We start from the raw sequence: 26,274 nt of genomic DNA, 5'->3' as shown, positions 1-26,274 counted from the left end.
TTTTCAATGTAACACATTTTTAAAACGGACTAACCAGAATAAAATAATTTCTCCTAGGCCCGTACACATTCATAACCGCATACAGATAGTTCTGAAAATCTGTGCTTTTGAATTTTTGATAGCTATGACAATACTTATAATATTTAAAATGATAAACGTGGGAATCACGCAACAGATAAGAGTAAGTAATGCAGAGAGTAGCTCCTGTTGAGAAAAATAACTCAACAGCTCACATCGTTTGTAGAGCAATAAAAATTGTTGGTGACTTAGTCATTCATATATCACTTATTGTTAATCGTATGCGATCGCGTTTTTTGTTTAAAATTTTACAAGTATTGCCATAGCTATTAAAAATTTGGTACAAATTTTCGCAACTACCTGTATGGGGTTAGGGATCTGTGTGGGACTGGAAAAAATTATTTTCCACTAAAAAAAAAAAAAAAAAAAAAAAGGAAAAAAGAAAAAAGAAAAGTTACATTAGTAAAGTTTTTTTTACTTAGATAATGGTTTTAAATGTCTTTTTACTGGAACAATCTCAAAATATTCAACAGGATATAAACAGTTCCGTCCCCTATTTCTAAGAGCCACTCCCTTCTATTAACGTATTCTCCAGCTTTGACTGATATTGCTGCACTGGAAGTGGATTTACAGTGACTATCTTCTTACAAGATGTTTGAGGGACTTCGGCTGTTCAGTATACAATGTAAAATTAAGAACTATTTCAGCCGTCTGTATTTTAAACGTAATTTATTTAGGCGACCAATTTCGGGGTTCCTTCACATCATCTTCAGGCCTGCTGACCAACGTGTAGGAGGAATCCAAACTTAATGTGCAGTTGGAATAAGGGCCAGCAGTAATTAATTGGGATCCACAGGCTTCTGGTTTCGACAGCGCGATCCCTTCGTTGATCAGCTGCTTCCATTTCTAAATTATTTACCACCTAGTGACAGACAGATTGCGTTTTCACAATATTAAATTTTGCAGGTACATATTATAAAGTTTATTCGATTTTCTAATATTTTAACGAAGTTTTGACTACATTAAAACTTCAACGAGTTGAAAATTCTTAAAACTAACAATTTTGTGTATTAATAAGGCACGAAATAGAAAGAAATAAAAGAGTTTCAATTCATAGAAATTGCCTCTCATTCCTGGGCAGCCTCCGCTCGATCTTCTACTACTCACCATCCGAGAGCGATGACCTCAGCAGTACGTCGACGCTCTCGTCGTCAGATGGCGCGATGCCTGACATTTCTTCAGCAATTTCTTCTTCAGTAATCATACTACTTTCCTATTTTGTAGAGATAAACGTTATTGATCTGCGTAATTTTTTATACGTTGCTTCCTCGTTTTGACTAGCATGTGTAACTATAGGAGCTCAACGCTTTTGGATTATGAAAATAACTTTCATCGCTTATTTAGTGTTAAATACACACATCATCAGAGTTTTGCATCACCCCGATATGTCGTGCAGATGGGTTGCTATTGTGACTGTTCCCGTGTCAGTCGGAAGGTCACTCCTAACCTTGTTTGTAAAGATACACACAATAACCATGAGCGCCACCTACGGACAGAACGCCGTACTCGAACGGACTTCAGCATCTCAGATGAAACTGAAGCTGCAGTAGGTACGCACAGAAACGTCTCTGTAGTACAACAGAGTGAACGTCTGTCTTGCCACGAATGGCTGTCGGGACCAATGATCGGGTACGTGTCATTTGCTTCTCGCCGTGTGCGCTAGAGGCAAGGTGACGTGGTGTGTTGTGTTCATAGAGCCGTTTCCAGTTGACAGGTACTACTGAGGACTTACACCCCACAGACCTTCCATGCTCGACAAATGCGCAGCATGATCGATAGCTAAGACTTGAGCCGAAGGAACCTCGGACTGTGTCCTTCAGAACTGAATTCAGCGTTCGAAGAGGCTACAGGGCGTCATATAGCCTATTGCATCGAACTGTTGGGAAGAGATTGCATGATCTGACTCTCCATTCCCGACGGCCACGGCGAGTACCCACATCGTACGCCACAACACCACGCACTCCGTTAGAAATGGGCAAGAATTTATGGTGACTTGACGCCCCAGGATTGGCGTCGGCCGTTGTTTTCGGATGAAAGTGATATATTTCTGTCCTGATAGGTGCAGCTAACATGATTGGAGACAGTTCGGTAATACTGAACGCCCCCAACACTGTCCTAGCATTTACAACAGCCTGGTGGTGATAGAATGATGTTCTGTGATGGCGTTACATGGGGCCACCATACACCTCTCTCAGTTCTTCAGGTCAATCTCACTGCTGTGCGATACAGGAAAAAGATTCGGCTATCAAAAGAGGGACCATATCGCCAACATTTTGGTGACTATTTCATCTTTTTGGATGATAACTGCGATGCACGTCGTGCCGTTGTTATGAACACTTTCCTTCAGCGTGGTAGGCCCCCAGAATGGAGTAGCCTGTTCATGAAGCGAACATGAACTCAGTCGAGCATCCGTGCTGTTCTTGGACGAACACGTACACTGCGCGACTTGTGCAAAGTCGCCATGTAAGAGGGGCACAATTTGGACGAGTGCTGACTTGATGATCTTATCGATGATATGCCACTGTGGATTCAAACCTACATCCTGACAAGGGGACGTTCCATCACGTTTTGACGTTGCCCAGGAGTGCTGTGAAAAACCACCCTTGGGAAGCAGAGGACTTTGTCGTTACACACACACACACATATATATATATATATATATATAACATATAAGAACACATTGACACCGGTGTGTCAGACCCACCATACTTGCTCCGGACACTGCGAGAGGGCTGTACAAGCAATGATCACACGCACGGCACAGCGGACACACCAGGAACCGCGGTGTTGGCCGTCGAATGGCGCTAGCTGCGCAGCATTTGTGCACCGCCGCCGTCAGTGTCAGCCAGTTTGCCGTGGCATACGGAGCTCTATCGCAGTCTTTAACACTGGTAGCATGCCACGACAGCGTGGACGTGAACCGTATGTGCAGTTGACGGACTTTGAGCGAGGGCGTATAGTGGGCATGCGGGAGGCCGGGTGGACGTACCGCCGAATTGCTCAACACGTGGGGCGTGAGGTCTCCACAGTACATCGATGTTGTCGCCAGTGGTCGGCGGAAGGTGCACGTGCCCGTCGACCTGGGACCGGACCGCAGCGACGCACGGATGCACGCCAAGACCGTAGGATCCTACGCAGTGCCGTAGGGGACCGCACCGCCACTTCCCAGCAAATTAGGGACACTGTTGCTCCTGGGGTATCGGCGAGGACCATTCGCAACCGTCTCCATGAAGCTGGGCTACGGTCCCGCACACCGTTAGGCCGTCTTCCGCTCACGCCCCAACATCGTGCAGCCCGCCTCCAGTGGTGTCGCGACAGGCGTGAATGGAGGGACGAATGGAGACGTGTCGTCTTCAGCGATGAGAGTCGCTTCTGCCTTGGTGCCAATGATGGTCGTATGCGTGTTTGGCGCCGTGCAGGTGAGCGCCACAATCAGGACTGCATACGACCGAGGCACACAGGGCCAACACCCGGCATCATGGTGTGGGGAGCGATCTCCTACACTGGCCGTACACCACTGGTGATCGTCGAGGGGACACTGAATAGTGCACGGTACATCCAAACCGTCATCGAACCCATCGTTCTACCATTCCTAGACCGGCAAGGGAACTTGCTGTTCCAACAGGACAATGCACGTCCGCATGCATCCCGTGCCACCCAACGTGCTCTAGAAGGTGTAAATCAACTACCCTGGCCAGCAAGATCTCCGGATCTGTCCCCCATTGAGCATGTTTGGGACTGGATGAAGCGTCGTCTCACGCGGTCTGCACGTCCAGCACGAACGCTGGTCCAACTGAGGCGCCAGGTGGAAATGGCATGGCAAGCCGTTCCACAGGACTACATCCAGCATCTCTACGATCGTCTCCATGGGAGAATAGCAGCCTGCATTGCTGCGAAAGGTGGATATACACTGTACTAGTGCCGACATTGTGCATGCTCTGTTGCCTGTGTCAATGTGCCTGTGGTTCTGTCAGTGTGATCACGTGATGTATCTGACCCCAGGAATGTGTCAATAAAGTTTCCCCTTCCTGGGACAATGAATTCACGGTGTTCTTATTTCAATTTCCAGGAGTGTATATATATATATATATATATATATATATATTGATGATCTGGAACGTTGCAAATACATACATATGTCACAGCCAAATTTTGTTTTCTGCGCCATGAATTTCGGAACCAACGAGTGATACGATACTTTTGTTGATGTATTTAAATAAAACTGGTAAGATAGATTAGAGCGACCCTTTCATATGAAGGTGAAATTTACCTTGGTACTTAAACAATTTCCTAGCAATATATACTTCACCTGAACAGGAGATCAGCTACAAACAGATGCATTGCGTTACGATAACATGTGTGAAACTATTTCAGGGCCACAGTAATAGAACGTCCGAAGGTCTGGTATATGGATGACGGACCCCTGAGCCACGTTCTTTGCGAAGAGGTTCCGGACACCTTTGAGGATCAGCTGCCAGTTCAAACAGAGTGCTGTCCTTGCGACGAAGCGAAGTACGAGGTAAATACAACTTTCAGTGATTGCTTTTATGTCTTTCTTGCTCATATTTATTTTGTTGTTTATTTGCCAAATGAGATCGCTGTCTTGCACGACAAAATTTATTCTTTTTAGTTAAATGCAGCGTATTTTATCACATAATCGTAAATATTAAATTAATTCTAACGATATGCACGTTTATTGCTTCGCTTACACCTAACGACTCTTCAAACCTATGCATTTGTCTGCTGGAACATATCTGTTGGACTGATATGATTTATAGTTAGAGACAAAACAACGTTGGTCTTAGCCTGCTGTTGCAGGCAAAATTTAGTACTGTGCGGTTTCTCTCTCTGACATTCTAGTAAAGCCAATCAGTATCCTTAAAGAGTAATAGCAGAGTCTATACTATACCGTTATTAGACTCAGTTTTCAGGATTCAATGACCCAAATATTCTGTGTCTTCATGAAGTGCGGTTTGATCCCCTTCACCACAGAGTCTACATTTTGAGGCTACTTTCTCGGTACACATCGTGTGCGGATGTTTTCTGGAGTTCCCGTGAGCAGTCTTTAGTACTACTATGGCTTTCATGTGTCTCCTTTTATAACACGGGACTGCAAAACTTCTCTTAAAACATAGCTTCTTCATTATTAGCTTGCCATGTTTTTGTTTTTGGACTTTAATCTAATATTTTGCATGCTGCTTTCTGATCTAGCTACGTAGTTCTGATTTTACCATCGCCTTAGTAAAGTTTAAGACAGGTTCGACCCAACAAGTGGAGTCATCGCTCCTTCCTTGATCAGCTTGCCAGCTGGTTCATAGCCACCAATTCCCGAGTGACCAGGGGTGCACACCAGTTTTTCCCTGTTGCTTTCTCCTGGCCTCACAAGGGCTTCATGGCTTCCTGCAATGATCATAAATCTCGTTACGAGGGCTGACAGAGATTATGGACCAGCTTGGTTTTCTGAAAGAATGTAAATGCTGCGAACCTTGTAGCACCTATGTAAATTCCTCTCCACGCACCTGTCACTAAACCAGACTACGTCTCTTGAGTGGTATTGTGGTGCATTCTTCCACTGCTCTCAACGTCCAATTGTTACCTTGAAATGTTTATTGAAACATCTCGAAGTTATTGTTTGGTCAACTCGCATTTTCTCGACCATGACTATATTTACCAGACTCATTCAAATAGTGTAGAATTCAGGATACGCTAAAGATAGTTTTAGCCTATATGCACCTGTCGCTGCCTCAATTTTAGCCCATAGGTGTACAGGTGTAATGACGGCATGTCCAGCATGATCTCCATCCTTGCAATGGGTGTGCTGCTAAGTCCTCCTGTTATGGCCAGGCAGACCAATCTCTGCGCTGTCCCAGTCACCTTAGTAGACACCGTCCGTTTTCCTTTATTCCATCTTGCTGCACCGCCAAAATTATCGTAGGTCTTGTTACAGAGGTTTACGTGCAGTACATTCTCCTGGATTCTGGAACCCAAATTTTACCAGAGGGCCTTCCCTTTCTGGGGCACATGAAAACACCCTTTGCCTCGGAACATATTCTTTGTATGAGGATTACATGATAGTTTCACATCTAGGATAACTCCTAGACCCATCACTACAACTTATACTGGTGGTATTTCGTCAAAGAGCTTGATATTCCAGTGCATTTATCAATATGCTTCCTAGTGAACGGCATTACAACAGTTTTCCAGGGACTGACCCATAGATCCCGTTTTCTGCACCAACTGTTCATAACGTTCAGAGCACGTTGTGACATTGTTCTAACGGTATTTGCAGATTTTTCGGGTGTTACAATGACTAAATCATCTGCGTATCCTTGGCAAAAGAAACTCTACAAATTAACTCTTCGATGTGTTCATGCACAACTAGATTCCACAGTAGTGGGGACAAAATACTTCCTCTCTGGCACCCTTTGGTGGTGTCGATCACTACTTTCTCATTAATAACGGTGATTAAATTGGCACCTATACTTGGCTGCCCTCCAGTCTTCTCAAAGAGAGCCATCTGAACTAGCTCTTGCTGCTGTAATGTATTGCTGACCAGTGGATATCACTGCTGGTAACCATCATCCTAAAACCAGACTGTGTAATATGTATGTGTCTTTTTCTGGATGTGATTATCCTGATAAGTGGGAGTGCTGGATTTCTGCCTCGGTCTCTTGTTTCCCGTCTTGGAGGTGGGGGGGAGGGGGGGATCTATTCACCATTTCACTCTGAGAGTCTTTCTTTCAAGGTCATAACTTCACGAACTTTTAGTTCCCTCCACTTCACTTACGTTTAAGAAGTCAATCTTTACCTTCCTTTTTTGAGAAGTTTGCTCCTCCTCTTGACCTGGTCCAGCTTCTCAGTAAAGTTTTCTGTTTCTTAGGATAGCCTATCACTCAATCCAGTATCAGAGATGACTTCCACGGGGCCGACTACGATGCTTGTTTATTTGAGGTATCACCAGGTCTCTCAGTTTTTGGATTGTTCTCCATTTTTGTCCCGCGAGAATTGAGGTTATATTAGATCGACACTAGTGGCACGCCACGCCGTTGTGAGACTAATCACTAAGGGTGGTCTCCCAATATCCTCGAGGCTCCGTGTACAACTTATTTGAATTTCTCATGTTGTCTTTAAACTCTGAATTTTCCTGCGTTTTTGTGTATTTATAAGGCACAGTTTCGTGTTTTGTTAACTGTGTAGTGCATAGTACCGCTGTTTGCATTACGACAAGCGTTTTTGTTTGAAGCGCCACTATCAGTTGTAATATCCTTCAGCAGCAACGCATCGCAGCAAACCGTTTCATTTGTCAGTTGACAGCTTCTCGTTAGAACCGAATTATTTTGAAATTCCTCTGTGATTTTAATTTAAACTCATAATTTCTTGATTGTTTCTGTATTTATCGGTTTAGTAACTGTTTAGCCGTCTTTAATATGGATGGGGACTGTGATTGCTGGTTCAGTGACAATTCCCTCGCAACTCCAAGTGGTGCTGATTTCGGTCACGCAGCTTGACACTATTGCCAGTGGGCATCACCATGGAGGACCGGACTTGGGGATCCATGGGACGTCCAGCACATCACACGTGTTCCCCACCCCAGGTACTGCCTGTACTGATGTGGACACCTCACATGTGGTGGAGTGAAAGGTAGTTCTAAAGTGTGGTAGGCAGCGACAGATTTTCCGCGGGAGTTATTGAAGTTCTTGTGACTAACAGGTTTCAGCCGCTGCCTTATGGGTGATAAACGTACTGAGCCAGAAGCAGTGTTTTGCCCTGTTTCGGGGCAAGCTTCTCGGCCTGCAAGATCTAGGCAGTCACAGAGAGTGCTCCAATGTTAGGTACTTAGTAGACCCCTCTAGGGATATGGCTACCTAAAGTCATTCTAGGTATGAAACATGTATTTCTTAATCCCATGAAGAGCACATGGTGCAGCCATCTCCGGGTGGTGGCTCATGTTGATACTAACAATGTGTATCGCTTTGCATTGGAAGAGATTCTCTCACGGTTTCAGGTGGGTAGCTGAAGTGTTAGAGAGTGCCACTCTTGCTTACGAAATGAAAACGGAGTTCACCATCTGTACCGTCGTCAAGATTACCGACTGCAGATCTTTGGCACAGATCTGAGTGGAGAATCTGAGAGTGCGACCGTGTAGCCTGCAGATACCTCGACTTGTGCCACAGGGTGGTGGGTTTTCGGGTTCTGCATAATAGATCAGGGAATCACTACACACAAAAGTATCTACATGGGTAACAGGAGCTGTGTGGAGGGGACTGGGTGGTTTTTTTAAGTTAGGGGTTCTTGGAAAACTGCATAAAGGACGTCAGTCTAAAAGGATGCATTGCAAACACAGGACTAAGATAGACCCGGCAACAATCGGTATTGTAGGTGTAACCTGTCGTAGCTGTAATGGGAAAGAACCGGAGCTCCAAGAGCTAATAGAAAGCATTGAACTCAAATTTTTTTAAGTGTGGAAAGCTGGCTAAAACTGTAGATCAGTTCGGCCGAAATTATTACAAATAACCTAGCAGTGTTCAGAAAGGAATTTATGGTGCAGTGTTTATTGATGTCAGAAGTAGTTTACCTTGTAGTGTACTTGAAGTGGATAGTTCCTGTGAGTTAATAGGGGTAAAGTAGCTACCTGAATTAGAAGTAGTTGCTCCAAAGTAGACAATACACGATGGCTAGGGGAGCAGTGCGTTGACCATATGCATCTTCAGCAAAGCACGATCTTTACGACACGGTTAGTTACTTTAGTTTTTATGAACCATGTGGGTTGCAGGTTTCATCAGTACATAGAAGTGTACCTGGTAATATGAAACATTTGCCTTGCTACTTAGAGACGTTTTCACTTTAGGTCGACATACCCATCTGGCTTGAAATGAAATGAAATATGCGATGATATTATTGGCTGAGAGACCTCGTTCGGGATGTTCGACCGCCTGGTACAAGTCTTGATGATGACGAAATGATGATGGGGACAACACACACACCCAGTCCTACACAGAGAAAAGCTCGGATCTGACCGGGAATCGAACCTGGGGTCCTGTGAACGAGGGCCAGCAACGCTAACCTCAAGACCAAGAGCAGTCAAACTAAAGCTGAACGAAGCGAAAATGAGCGTAAGGATACCAATGACAGAAATTTTCAGTGACTTTGAAAGTAAAATTTTGTCAGTCGGTCTGACTAAAAATCCTAAGAGGTTTTGGCCTCTTGCAAAATCATTAGGCGGGTCGATATCATCTGCTCACTCAGTGACCACATAGGGACAGAAACTAAAGGCCGAAATACTGACTTGGTTCTTCTGAAACTGTTTAACCACCGGAACCTGTAATACGGTCCCTCCTTTCAATCGTAGTGCAAGCGGCGAAATTGTGTTTATTGAGATAACCGATTGCGGAATATAAAAGCAACTACAACCGCTTAGCAGTGGAAAAGCAGGAGGACCAGATAAGATAGTGCTAGAATCTGTATAATCTTCGTAGAATCTTACAGATAAGTTACCTGTAAGATTCTACGAAGATTATACCCCTTCTAGCAGCAGTTTATTGTAGTCCGCTGGAGCAGCAAAGGATACATAGGGACTGGAAAAAGCGCAGATCATTCCCGTTTTCAAGATGAGTGGTAGGAAAAAGGCACATTTTAGACCTGTAGTGTTGACGTCAACCTATTGTAGGATTGTGGAACACGTTTTATGCTCAAGAATTATGACGTTGTGGAGAATGAAAATTTCCTCTATAGAAATTAACATGGATTCCGGAAACTGAGATTTTGCGAGTCTCAACTCGCCATGTTCCTGCATGAGAGGCATACCGCTGTAGACAAAGGCGCTCAGGTCTGGCACAGAAGGAAGGCACCTGACACCGTTCCGCACTGCCATTTAGTAAAAAAAGAAAAGAAAGTACGAACTTACCGAGTATCAGTCCATATTTGCAACTGAATTCAGAACTTCTTTACACGCAGAAATTAACGTGCCTCTCTTAACGGAACAGCTGTAACGGTAATTTCCAGAGTACCCCAGGGAAGTGTGTTAGGACCGTTACTGTTTACAATGTATATGAATGATCTAGCAGAAAGCATCGGAAGATCTTTAAGAATCTTCGCAGATGATGCGATTGTCTATAAAAAAAGTTGCAATAGCAGAAGACAGAATTTGTTTGAAAAATGATCAGCAGAGGATTGCTGAATGGTGCAGGCTCTGGAAGTTGTTCCTGAAAGTAAACAAATGTAGCATATTGCGCATACATAGGAAAAGAAAGCAACTGCTGTACAGGTACACTACTGATGACAAACTGCTGGAAACAGTGTGTACTGTAAACTATCCAGAAAGACCTTAAGTGGAATGACCACATAAAACGAATAGTAGAAAAGCAGTCGCCAGACAGATTCATAGGAGGATTCTTAAGCAAATGTAACTAATCCGTGAAAGAAGTGGCTTAAAAAGTGACTTTTCGACTGATTTTTGAGTATTGTTCATCAGTCTGGGACTTATAGACTGATAGAAGAGGAAGGAGGGAGATCCAACGAAAAGCGGCGCGTTTCGTCGCGGGATAATTTAGTCGGTGGGAGAGCGTTACAGAGATTCTCAACAGCCGGTAGTGGCAGACGATTCAAAAGAAGCATTGCACAGCACGAAGATGTATCCTATAGAAATTTCGAGGGAGTACTTTCGGGAAGAGTCGGACAGTATGTTATTTCCTCCCAAATACATCTCCCGAAATGACTACGAAGAGAAAATTCGAGAAATTAGAGCTAACACAAAGGGTTGCCGACAAGTGGCATCCACGAGTGAATCAGGGAAATGGGGGATCAATTAGTGGTACAGGAAGTACCATCCGCAAAAAACCCTGATACGACTTGCTGAGTATTGATGTAGCCGTAGATGTGGACCATGAATTTCTGACCCCCTCTGACTTAAAAACAGGACGTTTCTCAATATTTTAGTAACTAAAAGCTCGGTATCATTTTCTTTGTGATTCCATATTATTATTAAGACCGTAGAATAAAACTATACATTTTAATGTGTAGAGATCTTCTCGTAGTGTATCGATAAATTCGTAAGTGATCTACGCTGCACTAACGATTTTCTCTCTGTTCAGCTCGCTTTTGAAGGTTTGTGGTCTCGGCACACGCACCCTAAAGGCTTCCCGGACGACAGCTTCCTAGCAAAGTTCAGCGACGTGGTCGGAGCCTCCCATACGCCGGACTACTACTTCTGGTCGTACGGAGCCAGAGCGTCAAGGGGCCTGAGGCAGCTGGCGGAGCGAGGCTTCACCCGGGAGCTGGAGCACGAACTCAAGATCCACGTAAGAGCGCGCCGCACCTCATTTTCCTCTATTCTGAAGCTGTACGTCACTGAACGAAAAAGCTGACCAGATAGTCACGCGTATTAACATGACCTCTTGCAGTAAGGGGAAGTAAGCCAGCCCCGGATCCAATCCGCCTGGCGGATTAACGTCGAGGGTCGGTGTGCTGGCCAGCCTGGATATGGATTTTAGTCGCTGTTTCCCGTTTGACAAGAAAGTGTACACCGGGCTGGTTTCCGAGTTCCGCTTCAGTTACATAGTACGCAAGCATTTACACTACTGGGCATTAAAATTTCTACACCAAGAAGAAATGCAGATGATAAACGAGTATTCATTGGACAAATATAGTATACTAGAACTGACATGTGATTACATTTTCACGCAATTTGGGTGCATAGATCCTGTGAAATCGCCGGCCAGAGTTGCCGTGCGGTTCTAGGCGCTACGGCGTGGAGCCGAGCGACCGCTACGGTCGCAGGTTCGAATTCTGCCTCGGGCATGGATGTGTGTGATGGCCTTAGGTAAGTTAGGTTTAATTAGTTCTAAGTCCTAGGCGACTGATGACCTCGAAAGTGAAGTCGCATAGTGCTCAGAGCCATTTGAACCATACTGTGAAATCAGTACTCAGAACAACCACCTCTGGCCTTAATAACGGCCTTGATACGCCTGGGCATGAGTCAAACAGAGCTTGGATGGCGTGTACGGGTACAGCTGCCCATGCAGCTTCAACACAATACCACAGTTCATCAAGAGTAGTGACTGGCGTATTGTGACGAGCCAGTTGCTCGGCCACCATTGACCAGACGTTTTCAATTGGTGAGAGATCTGGAGAATGTGCTGGCCAGGGCAGAAGTCGAACATTTTCTGTATCCACAAAGGCCCGTACAGGACTTGCAACATGCGGTCGTGCATTATTCTGCTGAAATGTAGGGTTTCGCAAGTATCGAAAGAAGGGTAGAGCCACGGGTCGTAACACATCTGAAATGTAACGTCTACTGTTCAAAGTGCCGTCAGTGCGAACAAGAGGTGACAGAGAGGGGGTAACCAATGGCACCCGATACCATCACGCCGGGTGACACGCCAGTATGGCGATGACGAATACACGCTTCCAATGTGCGTTCACCGCGATGTCGCCAAACACGGAAGCGACCATCATGATGCTGTAATCAGAACCTGGATTCATCCGAAAAAGTGACGTTTTGCCATTTGTGCACCCAGGTTCGTCGTTGAGTACACCATCGCAGGCGCTCCTGTCGGTGATGCAACGCAGCCATGGTCTCCGAGCTGATAGTCCATGCTGCTGCAAACGCCGTCGAACTGTTCGTGCAGATGGTTGTTGTCTTGCAAACGTCCCCATCTGTTCTCTCAGGGATCGAGACGTGGCTGCACGATCCGTTACAGCCATGCGGATAAGATGCCTGTCATCTCGACTGCTAGTGATACGAGGCCGTTGGGATCCAGCACGGCGTTCAGTATTGCCCTCCTGAACCCACCGATTCCATATTCTGCTAACACTCATTGACTCTCAACCAACGCGAGCACCAATGTCGTGATACGATGAACCGCAATCGCGATAGGCTACAATCCGACCTTTATCAAAGTCTGAAACGTAATGGTAAGCATTTCTCCTCCTTACACGAGGCATCATAACAACGTTTCACCAGGCAACGCCGGTCAGCTGCTGTTTGTGTATGAAAATCGGTTGGAAACTTTCCTCATGTCAGAACGTTGTGGGTGTCGCCACCGGCGCCAACCTTGTGTGAATGCTCTGAAAAGCTAATCATTTGCATATCACAGCATCTTCTTCCTGTCGGTTAAATATCTCATCTGTAGCACGTCATCTTCGTGGTGTAGCAATTTTAATGGCCAGTAATGTAGAACCATTTGTGACACTTGCACACGGAAAATCCATGCTGTATGTACACTCCTGGAAATGGAAAAAAGAACACATTGACACCGGTGTGTCAGACCCACCATACTTGCTCCGGACACTGCGAGAGAGCTGTACAAGCAATGATCACACGCACGGCACAGCGGACACACTAGGAACCGCGGTGTTGGCCGTCGAATGGCGCTAGCTGCGCAGCATTTGTGCACCGCCCCGTCAGTGTCAGCTAGTTTGCCGTGGCATACGGAGCTCCATCGCAGTCTTTAACACTGGTAGCATGCCGCGACAGCGTGGACGTGAACCGTATGTGCAGTTGACGGACTTTGAGCGAGGGCGTATAGTGGGCATGCGGGAGGCCGGGTGGACGTACCGCCGAATTGCTCAACACGTGGGGCGTGAGGTCTCCACAGTACATCGATGTTGTCGCCAGTGGTCGGCGGAAGGTGCACGTGCCCGTCGACCTGGGACCGGACCGCAGCGACGCACGGATGCACGCCAAGACCGTAGGATCCTACGCAGTGCCGTAGGGGACCGCACCGCCACTTCCCAGCAAATTAGGGACACTGTTGCTCCTGGGGTACCGGCGAGGACCATTCGCAACCGTCTCCATGAAGCTGGGCTACGGTCCCGCACACCGTTAGGCCGTCTTCCGCTCACGCCCCAACATCGTGCAGCCCGCCTCCAGTGGTGTCGCGACAGGCGTGAATGGAAGGACGAATGGAGACGTGTCGTCTTCAGCGATGAGAGTCGCTTCTGCCTTGGTGCCAATGATGGTCGTATGCGTGTTTGGCGCCGTGCAGGTGAGCGCCACAATCAGGACTGCATACGACCGAGGCACACAGGGCCAACACCCTGCATCATGGTGTGGGGAGCGATCTCCTACACTGGCCGTACACCACTGGTTATCGTCGAGGGGACACTGAATAGTGAACGGTACATCCAAACCGTCATCGAACCCATCGTTCTACCATTCCTAGACCGGCAAGGGAACTTGCTGTTCCAACAGGACAATGCACGTCCGCATGTATCCCGTGCCACCCAACGTGCTCTAGAAGGTGTAAGTCAACTACCCTGGCCAGCAAGATCTCCGGATCTGTCCCCCATTGAGCATGTTTGGGACTGGATGAAGCGTCGTGTCACGCTGTCTGCACGTCCAGCACGAACGCTGGTCCAACTGAGGCGCCAGGTGGAAATGGCATGGCAAACCGTTCCACAGGACTACATCCAGCATCTCTACGATCGTCTCCATGGGAGAATACAGCCTGCATTGCTGCGAAAGGTGGATATACACTGTACTAGTGCCGACATTGTGCATGCTCTGTTGCCTGTGTCTATGTGCCTGTGGTTCTGTCAGTGTGATCATGTGATGTATCTGACCCCAGGAATGTGTCAATAAAGTTTCCCCTTCCTGGGACAATGAATTCACGGTGTTCTTATTTCAATTTCCAGGAGTGTAGATAGATTAGATTCACTGATTCTGTCGTGGATGGAGAGTGACCTTCGCTGTGTGATCTCCTTAAATATTCTCTTAGTATCAGCACAAAAAGAAAATAATCTAATTCGTTCTTGATCGTCCTAATACATATACGCCAATTGTAGAAAGAACACTTTCTCTGCTGGAAATGTCACGCTTACTTCTCGAAACGAGAGACAGACACACGGATCGCCGGCCCCGCAATCCTGCCTGTCTTTCTTGGTCGATCCAAATCCCATCGCCGGCCGAAGTGGCCGTGCGGTTAAAGGCGCTGCAGTCCGGAACTGCAAGACCGCTACGGTCGCAGGTTCGAATCCTGCCTGGGGCATGGATGTTTGTGATGTCCTTAGGTTAGTTAGGTTTAACTAGTTCTAAGTTCTAGGGGACTAATGACCTCAGCAGTTGAGTCCCATAGTGCTCAGAGCCATTTGAACCAAATCCCATCCTAAGTTCCGGCCCCTAGGTCCAATTCTCGGTGTTCAAGATAAAATTTAAACTTTTCAAGAGCGAACGGAACAGCCAGAGCCTCACACACATACAACGGAAATTCTAGTGTCACCCGTCTTCGCGAGACAAAGGCAATAGTTCGCCTCTCGCCTGCGTCGTCCTGTAAAAGGACGGCGGCCACCCCGCCAGTAAAGGCATCGGTCTGGAGAATGAATCTCGTTTCCAAATTAAGAATCACTAATATGGGATGGTTACTAAGAGCCGTCTTAATCGCCTCAAATTCCCATCGTTTCTTACGAATATCGTTAAGGGAGGCGGCTAACTGAGTGAAATTAGGGACAATATTCCGAAAGTAGTTGGCCTTCTGATAACTCGGGTGACTCCCTTTCCATTCTTAGGGCGAGGAAATCTCTTCATATCGGAAGTACATTCTTGGTAGATTCTTATTCCATATTTATAAACCAGATGTCCCAAAACGAAATCTGCTGCTTGGCGAGAGTGACCATAGAAGATTTGACCATCATACAAGCAGACCGAAGACTAAATAACACCTATTGAAGATACGAAACATGTTCAGGGAAGGCTCGTCTATATGCAGTAACGTCGACAAGCAAATTCTAAACACAGTTGAACGATAAATCCCCCAAAATATGATATAAAAGCCGTGAAAGCTCGGCAGCTCCAGTGGCTACGCCGAAGGGTACACGGTTGAATTCTTACCAATTCCAATTCTTACAGAAGGCTGTACCGGACTTGGAATCCTCACTCATGGACAATTCATAATAAGCCCGATTTAAAATAAGCACAGAAAAATAGGAGGCTTCAGCAAACCAAGTAAAACAGTTATGGAGATCCGAAAGGAGAACTGATTCTAATGTGACTTTTTCATTGATGATCTTGGAATCAACAACCGGTCTTAAATCTGCCCCCCGTCCCTTAGACACCAAAAACGTAGGCAAGGCATATGGAGAAGTTGAAGGTTTAATTACTGCATCGCGAATAGTGGTCTCAATCTTTCGCCTTGAAATCTTCATTTTAGGTGGTGAGACACGATGAGGAGCCTAGAGAAACGGAACATCATCTACTAAACGAAATTTATATTGAATTTTGTCGGTCACCACCAACCGATCAGTTAGCACATAGGGAAACTCACTCAAAAGATCCCTTAACTGCATAGCCTCAGTTTCACTAAGATGACCAAGATCCACCTCCGTCCGCTCAGTCTACAAGTTATTAAAGGTAACACTACTAGCGAAACAGGTACGGAAGGCTATCTTCTCTGACGGTCTAAACCCAAAGGAAACTTTATTGCAGGCAAAATCAAGGACTAATCTAATACGCTGGATAAAATCACATCCAAGCAAGGTGACAGATAATTTCTTCACAACTAACAATTTAACTAGCTACGAAAAATCAAGAATCGACAGGCTAACTCGCGCCTCAACTGCCAAAGGCAACTCCTGCCCATTGCCAACACGACATCTCTGAGGCGGGAAGCGGTTTGGGGGGCAAGGACGAGAGTGGTCTAAGAGAGGTGAACTTACACAAACGTCGATATTCTAGGTACCAGTCTTAGTCAATTAAAGAAACAGAATCAAGCAGACCGCAAACGGGTTCTCTATTAATTTGGGTACATTCATAATGGAGTAACGGTATATCAAAAGCGAGAATACGTGCACAAAACCCGAGGGCCTTTTCACTCGAGCGATCTCTCGCTTACCATGGTGTCAGCTGTTGCGCCTTGGCCTACGCTCAGGGTCCCTCCCGCACTAAGTGACTGCGGGAACCACACCGAAAACACTATGTACTAGATGATAATTTAACAGCTGAGCCGCGATAGTTGCCACTACTATAAGAATAGGCATGTGACTCTGTCACTTCGTTTACGCTGCTCGTCAGCAAATGTAAAGGCTTCCATAGAGGTTACCAAATCATTGACTTCAGCAAATGTGGTCGGCTTCCGAGCGAAGACAAGACGTGACCGATCCTAAGACCCCCCAGCCCTTTAAGATGTTAGAGATACAAGCAATCCAGTTCGGAGACATTCATACTCAAAGCAGAAACACCAATACGAACACGCTTCATTGTATTGAAACAAGGTTTCATCGGAAGCCTGTACTTGCTCAATAATACAAGCTCTCAAGTTTGTTCCTAATACATGCTGGCAGCTTCCTTTCAATTTTACAGGCTCTATCTAGCCTGCCCCACATCTCCCCGCTCTCGGAGTACACATGACAGCAACTCACTTAACACACCCTTAGACAAAGGATAAAACAGAGAAAGAATGACTAAAAGCTAGGTCTGCAAGGCGTTAGCATGTAATTCAAACGTCACAATTAACCATAACACTTTAGGAATTTGGTGCAGTTGGTCAGTCGCCAGTCCAGTGTTACCATTTAATAAACACAAAATAGAATTCGGCAGTTTAGCAAAAGATACGAGACAGATCCTCAAGAGCATGGGTTCGGCCTTTATATCCTGGAACTGATCAACGAAAACACCCTCTTCCCCATTAGGCCCTTCACTCTCCAAACCTAACTCGCCCGCGATAATCTGTAATTCCTTAATCCTAGCGCTTAGCTGTTTTACAACGCCCTTCTGCTAATCACCGAGTTCAAGGTGGGTTATGTCGTCAACACGGTTACTGAAATGGCACAACTGGGCCTTAATTGTACACACTTGCTTACGGGTGAGCTGGTTACCTTCTAAGAATTTGATATTTTGAAATAATTCATCCAAAGTTAAACAAATGGTGAAACCAGCGCCACCTACCGCACTGATCGTTTCGGATGAAATGTGGGAAAGCTCACCCAGTGCCGCACGCAACCCTGCTGCCAGATCTGAAACACCGCCCTCGACAGGTGTACGACGAATGTGCAGTTCGTATTTAAGATGTTTGCATTTTAGATAGCGTATGCCTGCACGACTCCCTGCCTCAACATGCCATGGTTCTCGGAAGCAAATCGAAATCTTTCACAAATATTACACTGAAAAAGGACAAATGATGTTAACAGGGGTAACAATACTCGCCCCCCTCCCTCCGGGATTAGCCAACAAGAACGCAACCACGCTCTGTGGCTACCAGTGAAATCGGAAGTTAGCAGGATCAGCGAAATGACATCGAAGGACAAACCCCTTAAACTAACATCATTTAACTTTGGACAACATTTATTTTTATATATTTTCTTTGACAACAACAGGTCCTCTTTGAAAAACAGGTAGGAAAATTTAAGTTTATTTGCCGTTACAGGCATTCAAAATGGTGAGTGAGACAGCCATTAAATTACAATAACAACCTAAAACAAATTCAAGAAATAAGACGTTAACGATATTGGCCTTTCTAAAAACTTTAAAAGTATAAAATTTTAAATAAACCATCCAATTAAAGTAATTAAAACAGTTCTAGATTAATTTCTTCAAGTGAATTCAAGTCCAATACATTAGGCAGACCCCCAAAGGATAAATATTAAGATAACCTAGGGATTACCCAAAAGGTTTACACAAAAAATTTATAACAAAACCTACAACAAGAATACAGTACGTATTAAACACTGAGGAGAAAATCTCCCGTGCAATGCCAGTTAATCAGAGGCCTCCTAGCCGACAGCAAAATTTTGTTTACAGAGCAAGTCAGATAAAATATGATTCTCAACTCGAGCGTAAACAGGCAGGACACGCGACTGCAAACAAGCAACAAGCCGCTTTACGAAATGCTCGAAGGCAGTGCACACGGCAGCAAGTAAGTCCAGTTAGACACTTATTACAAAGCTGTTGGGAGAGTAAATTTGGAAATTTGTGGTTAGTACCTATGGGACCAAACTGCTAAGGTCATCGGCCCCTAGGCTTACACACTACTTAATCTAACTTAAACTAACCTAGGCTAAGGACAACACACCCATGCCCGAGGGAGAACTCGAACCTCCGACGGGGGGTAGCCGCGCGAACCATGACAAGGTTCCCTGGACCGCACGGCTGCCCCACGTGGCTGTGTGGAGAGTATTTCTTCCTGGAAGAAATTTCAGCTCCCTTTCTGTAGTCCTGATAGCCACGCTTATTTGCTAGGGCATATCAACTTACTGGAAATGCTCTATAAGTGCAATCACTGTTAAAGCATAATTCTTCCAGGAAGAAATATAATAAACAACTCGCTAAGATCTTAGCAGTAGCAGGAGTTCACAACATGCTCAGAAGCGTTGGATAGTAGTAATACCAGAGAGCCCACCAGTATCCAACACGTCATCAAAACAAACATTAAAACTTAGAACAACTGGTTCTCTTGGATCTGAATTTTAGAACAAACACAATTTTTTAAAAAAAAATCTAGATACGACGCAGGCCTCTTATATACCTAAGGCCGACAACTGGGCTCATTAATAACCATAACATCATTAATCGTGGCAGATCTTTCGAGAGAGAACGCTGACCAGCAGATGAAGACGAGTTACTACAAAAGCACACAGAGCAGACAGGGTAATACACTGTTCCTAAAATCATAGGGCCTAGTATAAGGCGTGCATGAGGACTCAATGAACATAAATGCCAGTATGTCGTCAAACATCTTGCAGAGCGGGAAATCGGTGCACTGAGCTGAACAACTAGTTGCGCACGAGATAAGCGAACCACTCCTTTGCCTTCTGCCCAGTCCTGCGGAAGAAGAGTGGACAACGGCCCAGAAAAGACGTGCCGATCAGCACTGCGTGTGTGTTGCTGCAATGCTGCAAATACTGCTGCTGCCTCCAGCTCCAAAAAGTGCGAAAACGCCCGTCAACTGCCTACGCCGCGCTCTTTGGAGACCCCCCCCCTCTCTCTCTCTCTCTCTCTCTCTCTCTCTCTCTCTCAGGACCCGATTCTAGGGGCCGCTTTTGAAGACTAGGCGAGGCAGCCATAACTCGACAAGGGAGTAACCCCTCGTCCCCTCGTCCGCAGGTGTGACGCCAGCTAAAAGTTATACAGGGTGTCCGAAAAGTCTTTCCCTGATTACATAAATTGATAACTCAGGCTAGAAGTAAGATACAAATACGAAACTATCAAAGTTTTTTCACACATCAGTTAACTTCCACATGAGCACCCTTGGTAGCACGTAGCACATCTAGGCGATACTCAATTTCCGTCCACACATTAGCCAATATCACTGGAGGGATCGATTCAACGACTGTGGTTATCCGTTGCCGCAGGGTTTCAAGATCTGGTACAAGTGTTCGGTAGACCTCGTCCTTGACATAACCCCATATAAAGAAGTCTAATGGGGTTATGTTAGGGGCGCGTGAAGGCCATACCGTTGGCCCATTTCGACCAATCCATAGCCCAGGACAGGTCATATCGAGATAGGCACGGACGTCCAAACCCCAATGAGGCGGTGCGCCGTCTTGCTGAAAAAAGACATTGGGGTGATACTGAAGCAGCTGAGGAACTGCATACAGTAGCAACATGTCCAGATACGCTGCAGATGTGATGGTAGCCTCAGTGAAGAAGAATGGCCCGATAATTCGATCGTGCAATAGCGCGCACCAAACATTCACCTTTGTACTGCCTCTGGTGCACTCCATGACCTCGCCAGGGGGTTGCGAACCCCAAATGCGCACATTATGACGATTCACTACTCCACTGACAGAAAAGGTCGCTTCGTCGGAAAAGGCAATTCGTCTGAGATAACCATCATCGTCCTCAATACATGATAGCATTTCGACCGAAAAGTCATATCGACTTGTACTGTCTTTGGGCGACAAGGCCTGAACGATTTGCACTTTGTATGCACGATACAATAAACGTTTGTGTAAAATGTCATGGAGAGAGCTTTTGGCATCTGTAATTCACGTGAGGCCCTGGGCACCGATTTCTTCGGACTTCGCAGAAAAGACTGCCTTACAGCTTCCACCCTGTCTGCTGAGGTTCTTGGTCGACCAGACCTCGGAAGGTCAGCAACCGATCCTGTGTTCTTGAACTTATCATACCAGGCTTTAATGCTCTTGACATCAGGTGGATTCCTTTCAAATGTTGTCTGGAAGTGTCTCTGCACTGTGGTTGGTGATCGTGTCTCATGGTACCACAGGACACACTGTGCCTTCTCCCGATTGGTTAACACGGCTTCTTGGGCACTGCACCTCATCCACTACTTACGTACTGCGAACCTAAAACAGAAAAAAACTTTGATAATTGTAAACAATTCGACACAAGTTTCATATTTGTATCTTACTTCTAGCCTGAGTTATCAATTTATGTAATCAGGGAAAGTCTTTTCGTACACCCTGTAGATAATGAAATGAGCCGCCACGGCTCGTCGTGGTACAGCGAAAAATAAAAACAGGGCTGAGGGACTTGTAAGAGTAAACCTTTCTGTTATGACATATTGCCTGCTGATTTTTGTCTCGGAATCATAGACAGACGTTTCGCTGCGCGGGTGTCTGGCATTTTCAAAGGTTCACCGTCCATTGTTGGTTAGAAAAATCGCTAAACAAACCTCGGCCGATATCCCGAGACCAAAGAAAACAAACAATACGTCAACAAATGGCCTAGTACGCCTGTTTCTTTTCAAAAGCAAGATGACAAAATTAGCGCTGAAATAAAATAGTGTTCAATTGGTTCCTTCAAATCGTCTACTGATTTTACGAGAAAGTCGATCCTTTTGATTTGATCAGCTATTGCGCTGTCGGGTTTTAGTAAGCTCATTCGATATTTGTGGTAAATGTTTTAAATGTTACAGTATTCCCTGAAATCTTAGGGTAGCATCTGGATGATGTCGTCTTAGTAGCGTGTACTCCGACAGCAAAGGAGAAATTATAGACCGTAAGAACAGTAATAATAATGTCCACAATGTTTTTAATCATGACTAACCTCCTCAAAAAAGGTTCTCTTATTGTCTTTTAACATGCGGATGCCCCAAGTAAATTCCGTGTAACACATAACTGATGTCTCGTTTTATCGCCATCAATGGAATTAAAAAATATTATAAATGCAATACATCACATAAACAATACTTCTTAGTACTACTAGCTGATTACAGATATTTCCACAAATAACATAGACATTACAGAGTGACTAACCGCGCATTTTCTGTGATTCAGTGCCTAAATTCTGACGTTGAGATTTATATTCAGAATAGTATATTTTTATGACCTTCGGCACCTTCCACCAATCTCACTGTAATGAAATTCAAGAATAGGAATCAACGAGCATGATTACACAGTTTCTCAGATTCTCGAGTCGAATTCTGGATGCGAAGTAACCTTGAATCGAACAACATTTTGGTCGGTTACTTTTAATCTGAATCAGACCAGTTTCAGAAGACATTGCATGTGAGTTATAATATGTCAGATATTAACAGACCACAGAAAAGACATCTCCTCTGTTTTGTGATTCACTAAATGTAATCTTAAATGCCTTTTCTATTTGAGTCGAAACCTGCATTAATAAATGATACGTTGTTTTCTTTTAGAGTCACGAAATACGCACTATTATAAAAGCGCGTGGCCTGAGCTTCCCTGAAGTGACAGGGAAAACATTTTCAGGCTTCCGTGTCGACAGGAGACATCACCTGGTGTCCATTGTATCAAAAATAAGTAAGTATGGCTGTGTGAATTTATCACTTCTCATATGATACACTTAATGGCTACAATTTAAATGTACGGGTATACTGGAAGTTTTGTAGAAGGTGCACCTAAAAGTTTCTGAGAATGGACTGAGATTTAAACGTTGAGATCGTCTGATCCAATTTGTATCGTAAAAACTGAATGAACAAGAGAAGGTAATACACACAGCAACTCTTCCAAACTCCACTTAACTTGTTACTTTCAGTTTTAATACATAGGGGTAAAGTGAAATTACTTTATCAGAATGTTAGCTGGTTAAAAAATAAAATCGATGAATTTTTTGTTTGTTTGGATAAACAACAGCTTGTGAAGTATGTAGATGTAACATATGACATTTAATCTTTGATTTCAAATATGGACAAAGCAGAGTTGTCGCTTATATTTATAAGGTATTCAAATATAAATAGAGCGATGCTCACAGACTTTATAGCGATCAGCACTTGGAAGGAAAGTCACAGTAAAGGGGTAATTTTGAATTAGTTGTGAAACAGCTTGATACACTATTAAACTTCTTGAGTTTCAAGCAGAATGAGGTAATATTAAACGGTTATTTAAATTAAGTCAAAATTTTTATTAGATACCTATTATTGAATCATGCTTGAGTCTCTTGCCACTACATATAAATTTCGGGAGGATAATGTACAACACACCGTATATACACTTAGGACAGGAATATTATTCAGCAGCAGTAGTTTGGATTTAAAAAAGACTGGCAACTGGACAGGCCATATTTATTTTTACATATGTCACACTAAATCGATTAAACAGTAAGCACTACCACTGTAAGTATTACGTGAACTGACTAAAGTTTTTGATTGTGTGAACCTTGTTAACTCATTGCCAAAGGTGAAATATTATGGAATAGTACACATACCAGCAACATGGCTTTTATCTTATTTGAATGACAGAAAGCAATTAATCTGTTCCATGTCTACGACATAGCGGCAGGCAGTCAGAGTTTGAAGATATCTCACGTGGTGTACCACATGGTTCTCTTTGGTATCGTATGTTGCGTCTCACATAAAACCTGTACTTGCATCTTCACAAAATGACAAAATTTCACCTTTTTCCAAATCATACAAGCAGAATAATAAAAGTAGTCACAGCCCACTCACTGGACAGGTCGATTAAGACCAATGGTTTCTCATAGAATTTTATAAGACCCACTACATACAGCTCAGTGTTCCACTTCATTCTAGAGCGCTGCATGGTCACCGATGGTATATGTTCTTTCGGACATGTCCGAAAGAACAGATACCACTTTCATATAATTAAGGTTTAACCTCCCTTCGACATTGAGGTCATTAGAGACGGAGCACAAGCTCTAATTGGTTTAAGGATGGGGAAGCAAATTGGCTGTGTCGTTTCAAAGGAATCATCCCAGCATTTTCCTTTAGTGATTTCGGAAAATCAGTATAAGACTAGGACCGAAAACATTTTCTATGGGTTAATTTCAGTACACGGAGGAGACAGCTACATGGGTATACATCTGTTCAACAAACAAGTAGAACACTTAAATGTCATACAAATGATGTGGTGGCGTTCAAGGTTGAATTAAATCACTTTCATTTGAGCACATAATTCTGCTTTACTGAAATATCTTCACAGAAAACCATAATTAATTATTTAATTTACTTTATAACTAGAATTGACGTACACAGTCCGTTAAGATGATTTATGTATGAAGAATGTAGACGCAAGATTCTGGGCAAGGCACGGACAATGTGCGGAAATTTTAAAAAGACTGCTTATGATCAAGGGACAGCCAGCACAAATCTGACGATCTTCCACTTCCTCTGAACAGACAGAAAAACAAAATCCACGTATGGAACTTCAGCATCACCACAGGAAAGAAAACATGGAGTTCAAAAGCAGCAACAAACGAGAAGTTTTCCAATAAACTTTACACCATCCTAAGATAGTTGTTCTTGATGAATCCGATGAGCACATACATTCAGAAGAATTAGAGGCTGAAGTGTGCCACCATATAGGCCTGCTATCCGGAATTCCGAGGGAAAGGCAAATACAAACATTCCCATTAGCATGGCTTCCTTACTCCAGGCGAATGTTAATGGGTTGAGGAACACAGGGGAGAAACTGAAACTTCTAGTAAAGGATCGAGCGATGTGGGGCAGTGGTTAGCGCTCTGGACTCGAATTCGGGAGAACGACGGTTCACATCCACGTCCGGCCATCCAGATTTAGGTTTTCCGCGATCCTCGCTCCAGGCAAATGCCGCAATGTGTCCTTTGAAAGGGCACAGCCGATTTCCTTCCCCATCCTTTACACTCAGTCTCTAATGACCTCGATATCGACAACCACGTCTTCTTTCCTTCCTTCCTCGTACAGGAAATAATTCTCTGCCTGTGTCTACTAGAAACGAAACTTACTATCCTGTACTTGCAGGCTATTGTCACCGCAGAAAAGACGACGTTGCCAGTGACCGGGCGATGAGTAGAATAGCAGTGTTTGTCAGCGATACCCACGACCTTTCATCTGTGTCTTAATTTCATTACTACAAGCCTGTCACGTTCATGCTCACGTTACGTCACAGTGCCTCCCACCACTCAAAGCTGATAAGAAGACCCTCAAAAAACTTATTGTGAATTCAAGCATCCTTTCCTCGTTTTAGGAGATTTCAAGACAAATATTGCGTGACGGGGCTCTTCCACTACCTGTCCCCGAGATCGAGTAATTGAGGGCCTCGCACAAACTGATGGTATCACGTTCATGTATCACGTTACTTATTTTAATATTGATATAGCTTCGTCTGTAGATATACACCTCACAATTTGCAAGCAAAATCTCGAAAGGACGTCGCCGACATGGGTACTAAACGAGCGATGCCCGCTTTCGGGCAGTTCAGTGGTTTTGAACAGCTTAGAAAATACCTATAACTGTGCGTGTAACATTACAGCTACAGTGATGCGTCCATCCTAGAATCAGGAAAATGTAAAAGGTTACCTGCTCCTTGAAGAAATGACAAACAGTGCGCTGCACGTAAGGGAATATTGCTGGCAATGCGAAAGTTTAAGCGATGATTCATGGCTGAAAGCCTCGCAGCCTATCACGTGGAAAGGATAAAAGTAAGCAGAACAGTTTAAGAGAGTATGAAGGGCTTGTAACAACAGTTCCTGAGGATAGTAGATTCAAATCCATAAGTAACGTACGGGTAACTATCAGGAGGATTTCCAGGTGGCATACAAGAGAGCTAGTAGCTGTTCTCCAAGATAGTGGAAATTTCTTAATAACATCAAGGGGTATTTCCCAAACAAAGATTGAATTTTATAAGAATATTTCCACTAGCTACAGCCGGGATCCAGCTTAGAGTCGATTTTGGGCCACAGGGGAAAGAGGTATCTAGGAGTTCCGACCCATCAACGTGAGAAATGCAGCTACTCAATCACCCAGTGCGAGCTGGATTCTGAATGTTTTGTGATACTTTCCGGAGGGCTGAACGGAAGGCCTCTCCAGTTTCTCTGACGAACCGGTTTCAGGCTCTGTC

General features: G+C 44.6%; 1 protein-coding gene across 1 annotated transcript in view; it reads left to right on the top strand.

Annotated features, from left to right (window-relative positions):
- Nucleotides 1-26,274, top strand: part of LOC124605359 (spondin-1-like) — a 182,373-nt gene that overhangs the window by 72,237 nt on the left and 83,862 nt on the right. Inside the window, exons 4-6 of the mRNA XM_047136985.1 lie at nucleotides 4,453-4,597; nucleotides 11,169-11,375; nucleotides 22,617-22,740. Coding sequence (XP_046992941.1) covers nucleotides 4,453-4,597; nucleotides 11,169-11,375; nucleotides 22,617-22,740 — 476 coding nt within the window. The remainder of the gene's footprint in view (nucleotides 1-4,452; nucleotides 4,598-11,168; nucleotides 11,376-22,616; nucleotides 22,741-26,274) is intronic.

The sequence above is a fragment of the Schistocerca americana genome, chromosome 3, assembly GCF_021461395.2.
Source record: "Schistocerca americana isolate TAMUIC-IGC-003095 chromosome 3, iqSchAmer2.1, whole genome shotgun sequence".
In the NCBI taxonomy this organism is placed as follows: Eukaryota; Metazoa; Arthropoda; class Insecta; order Orthoptera; family Acrididae; genus Schistocerca; species Schistocerca americana.
The sequence above is the reverse complement of the archived record's forward strand: the minus strand, read 5'-3'. Positions and strand labels throughout refer to the sequence as shown.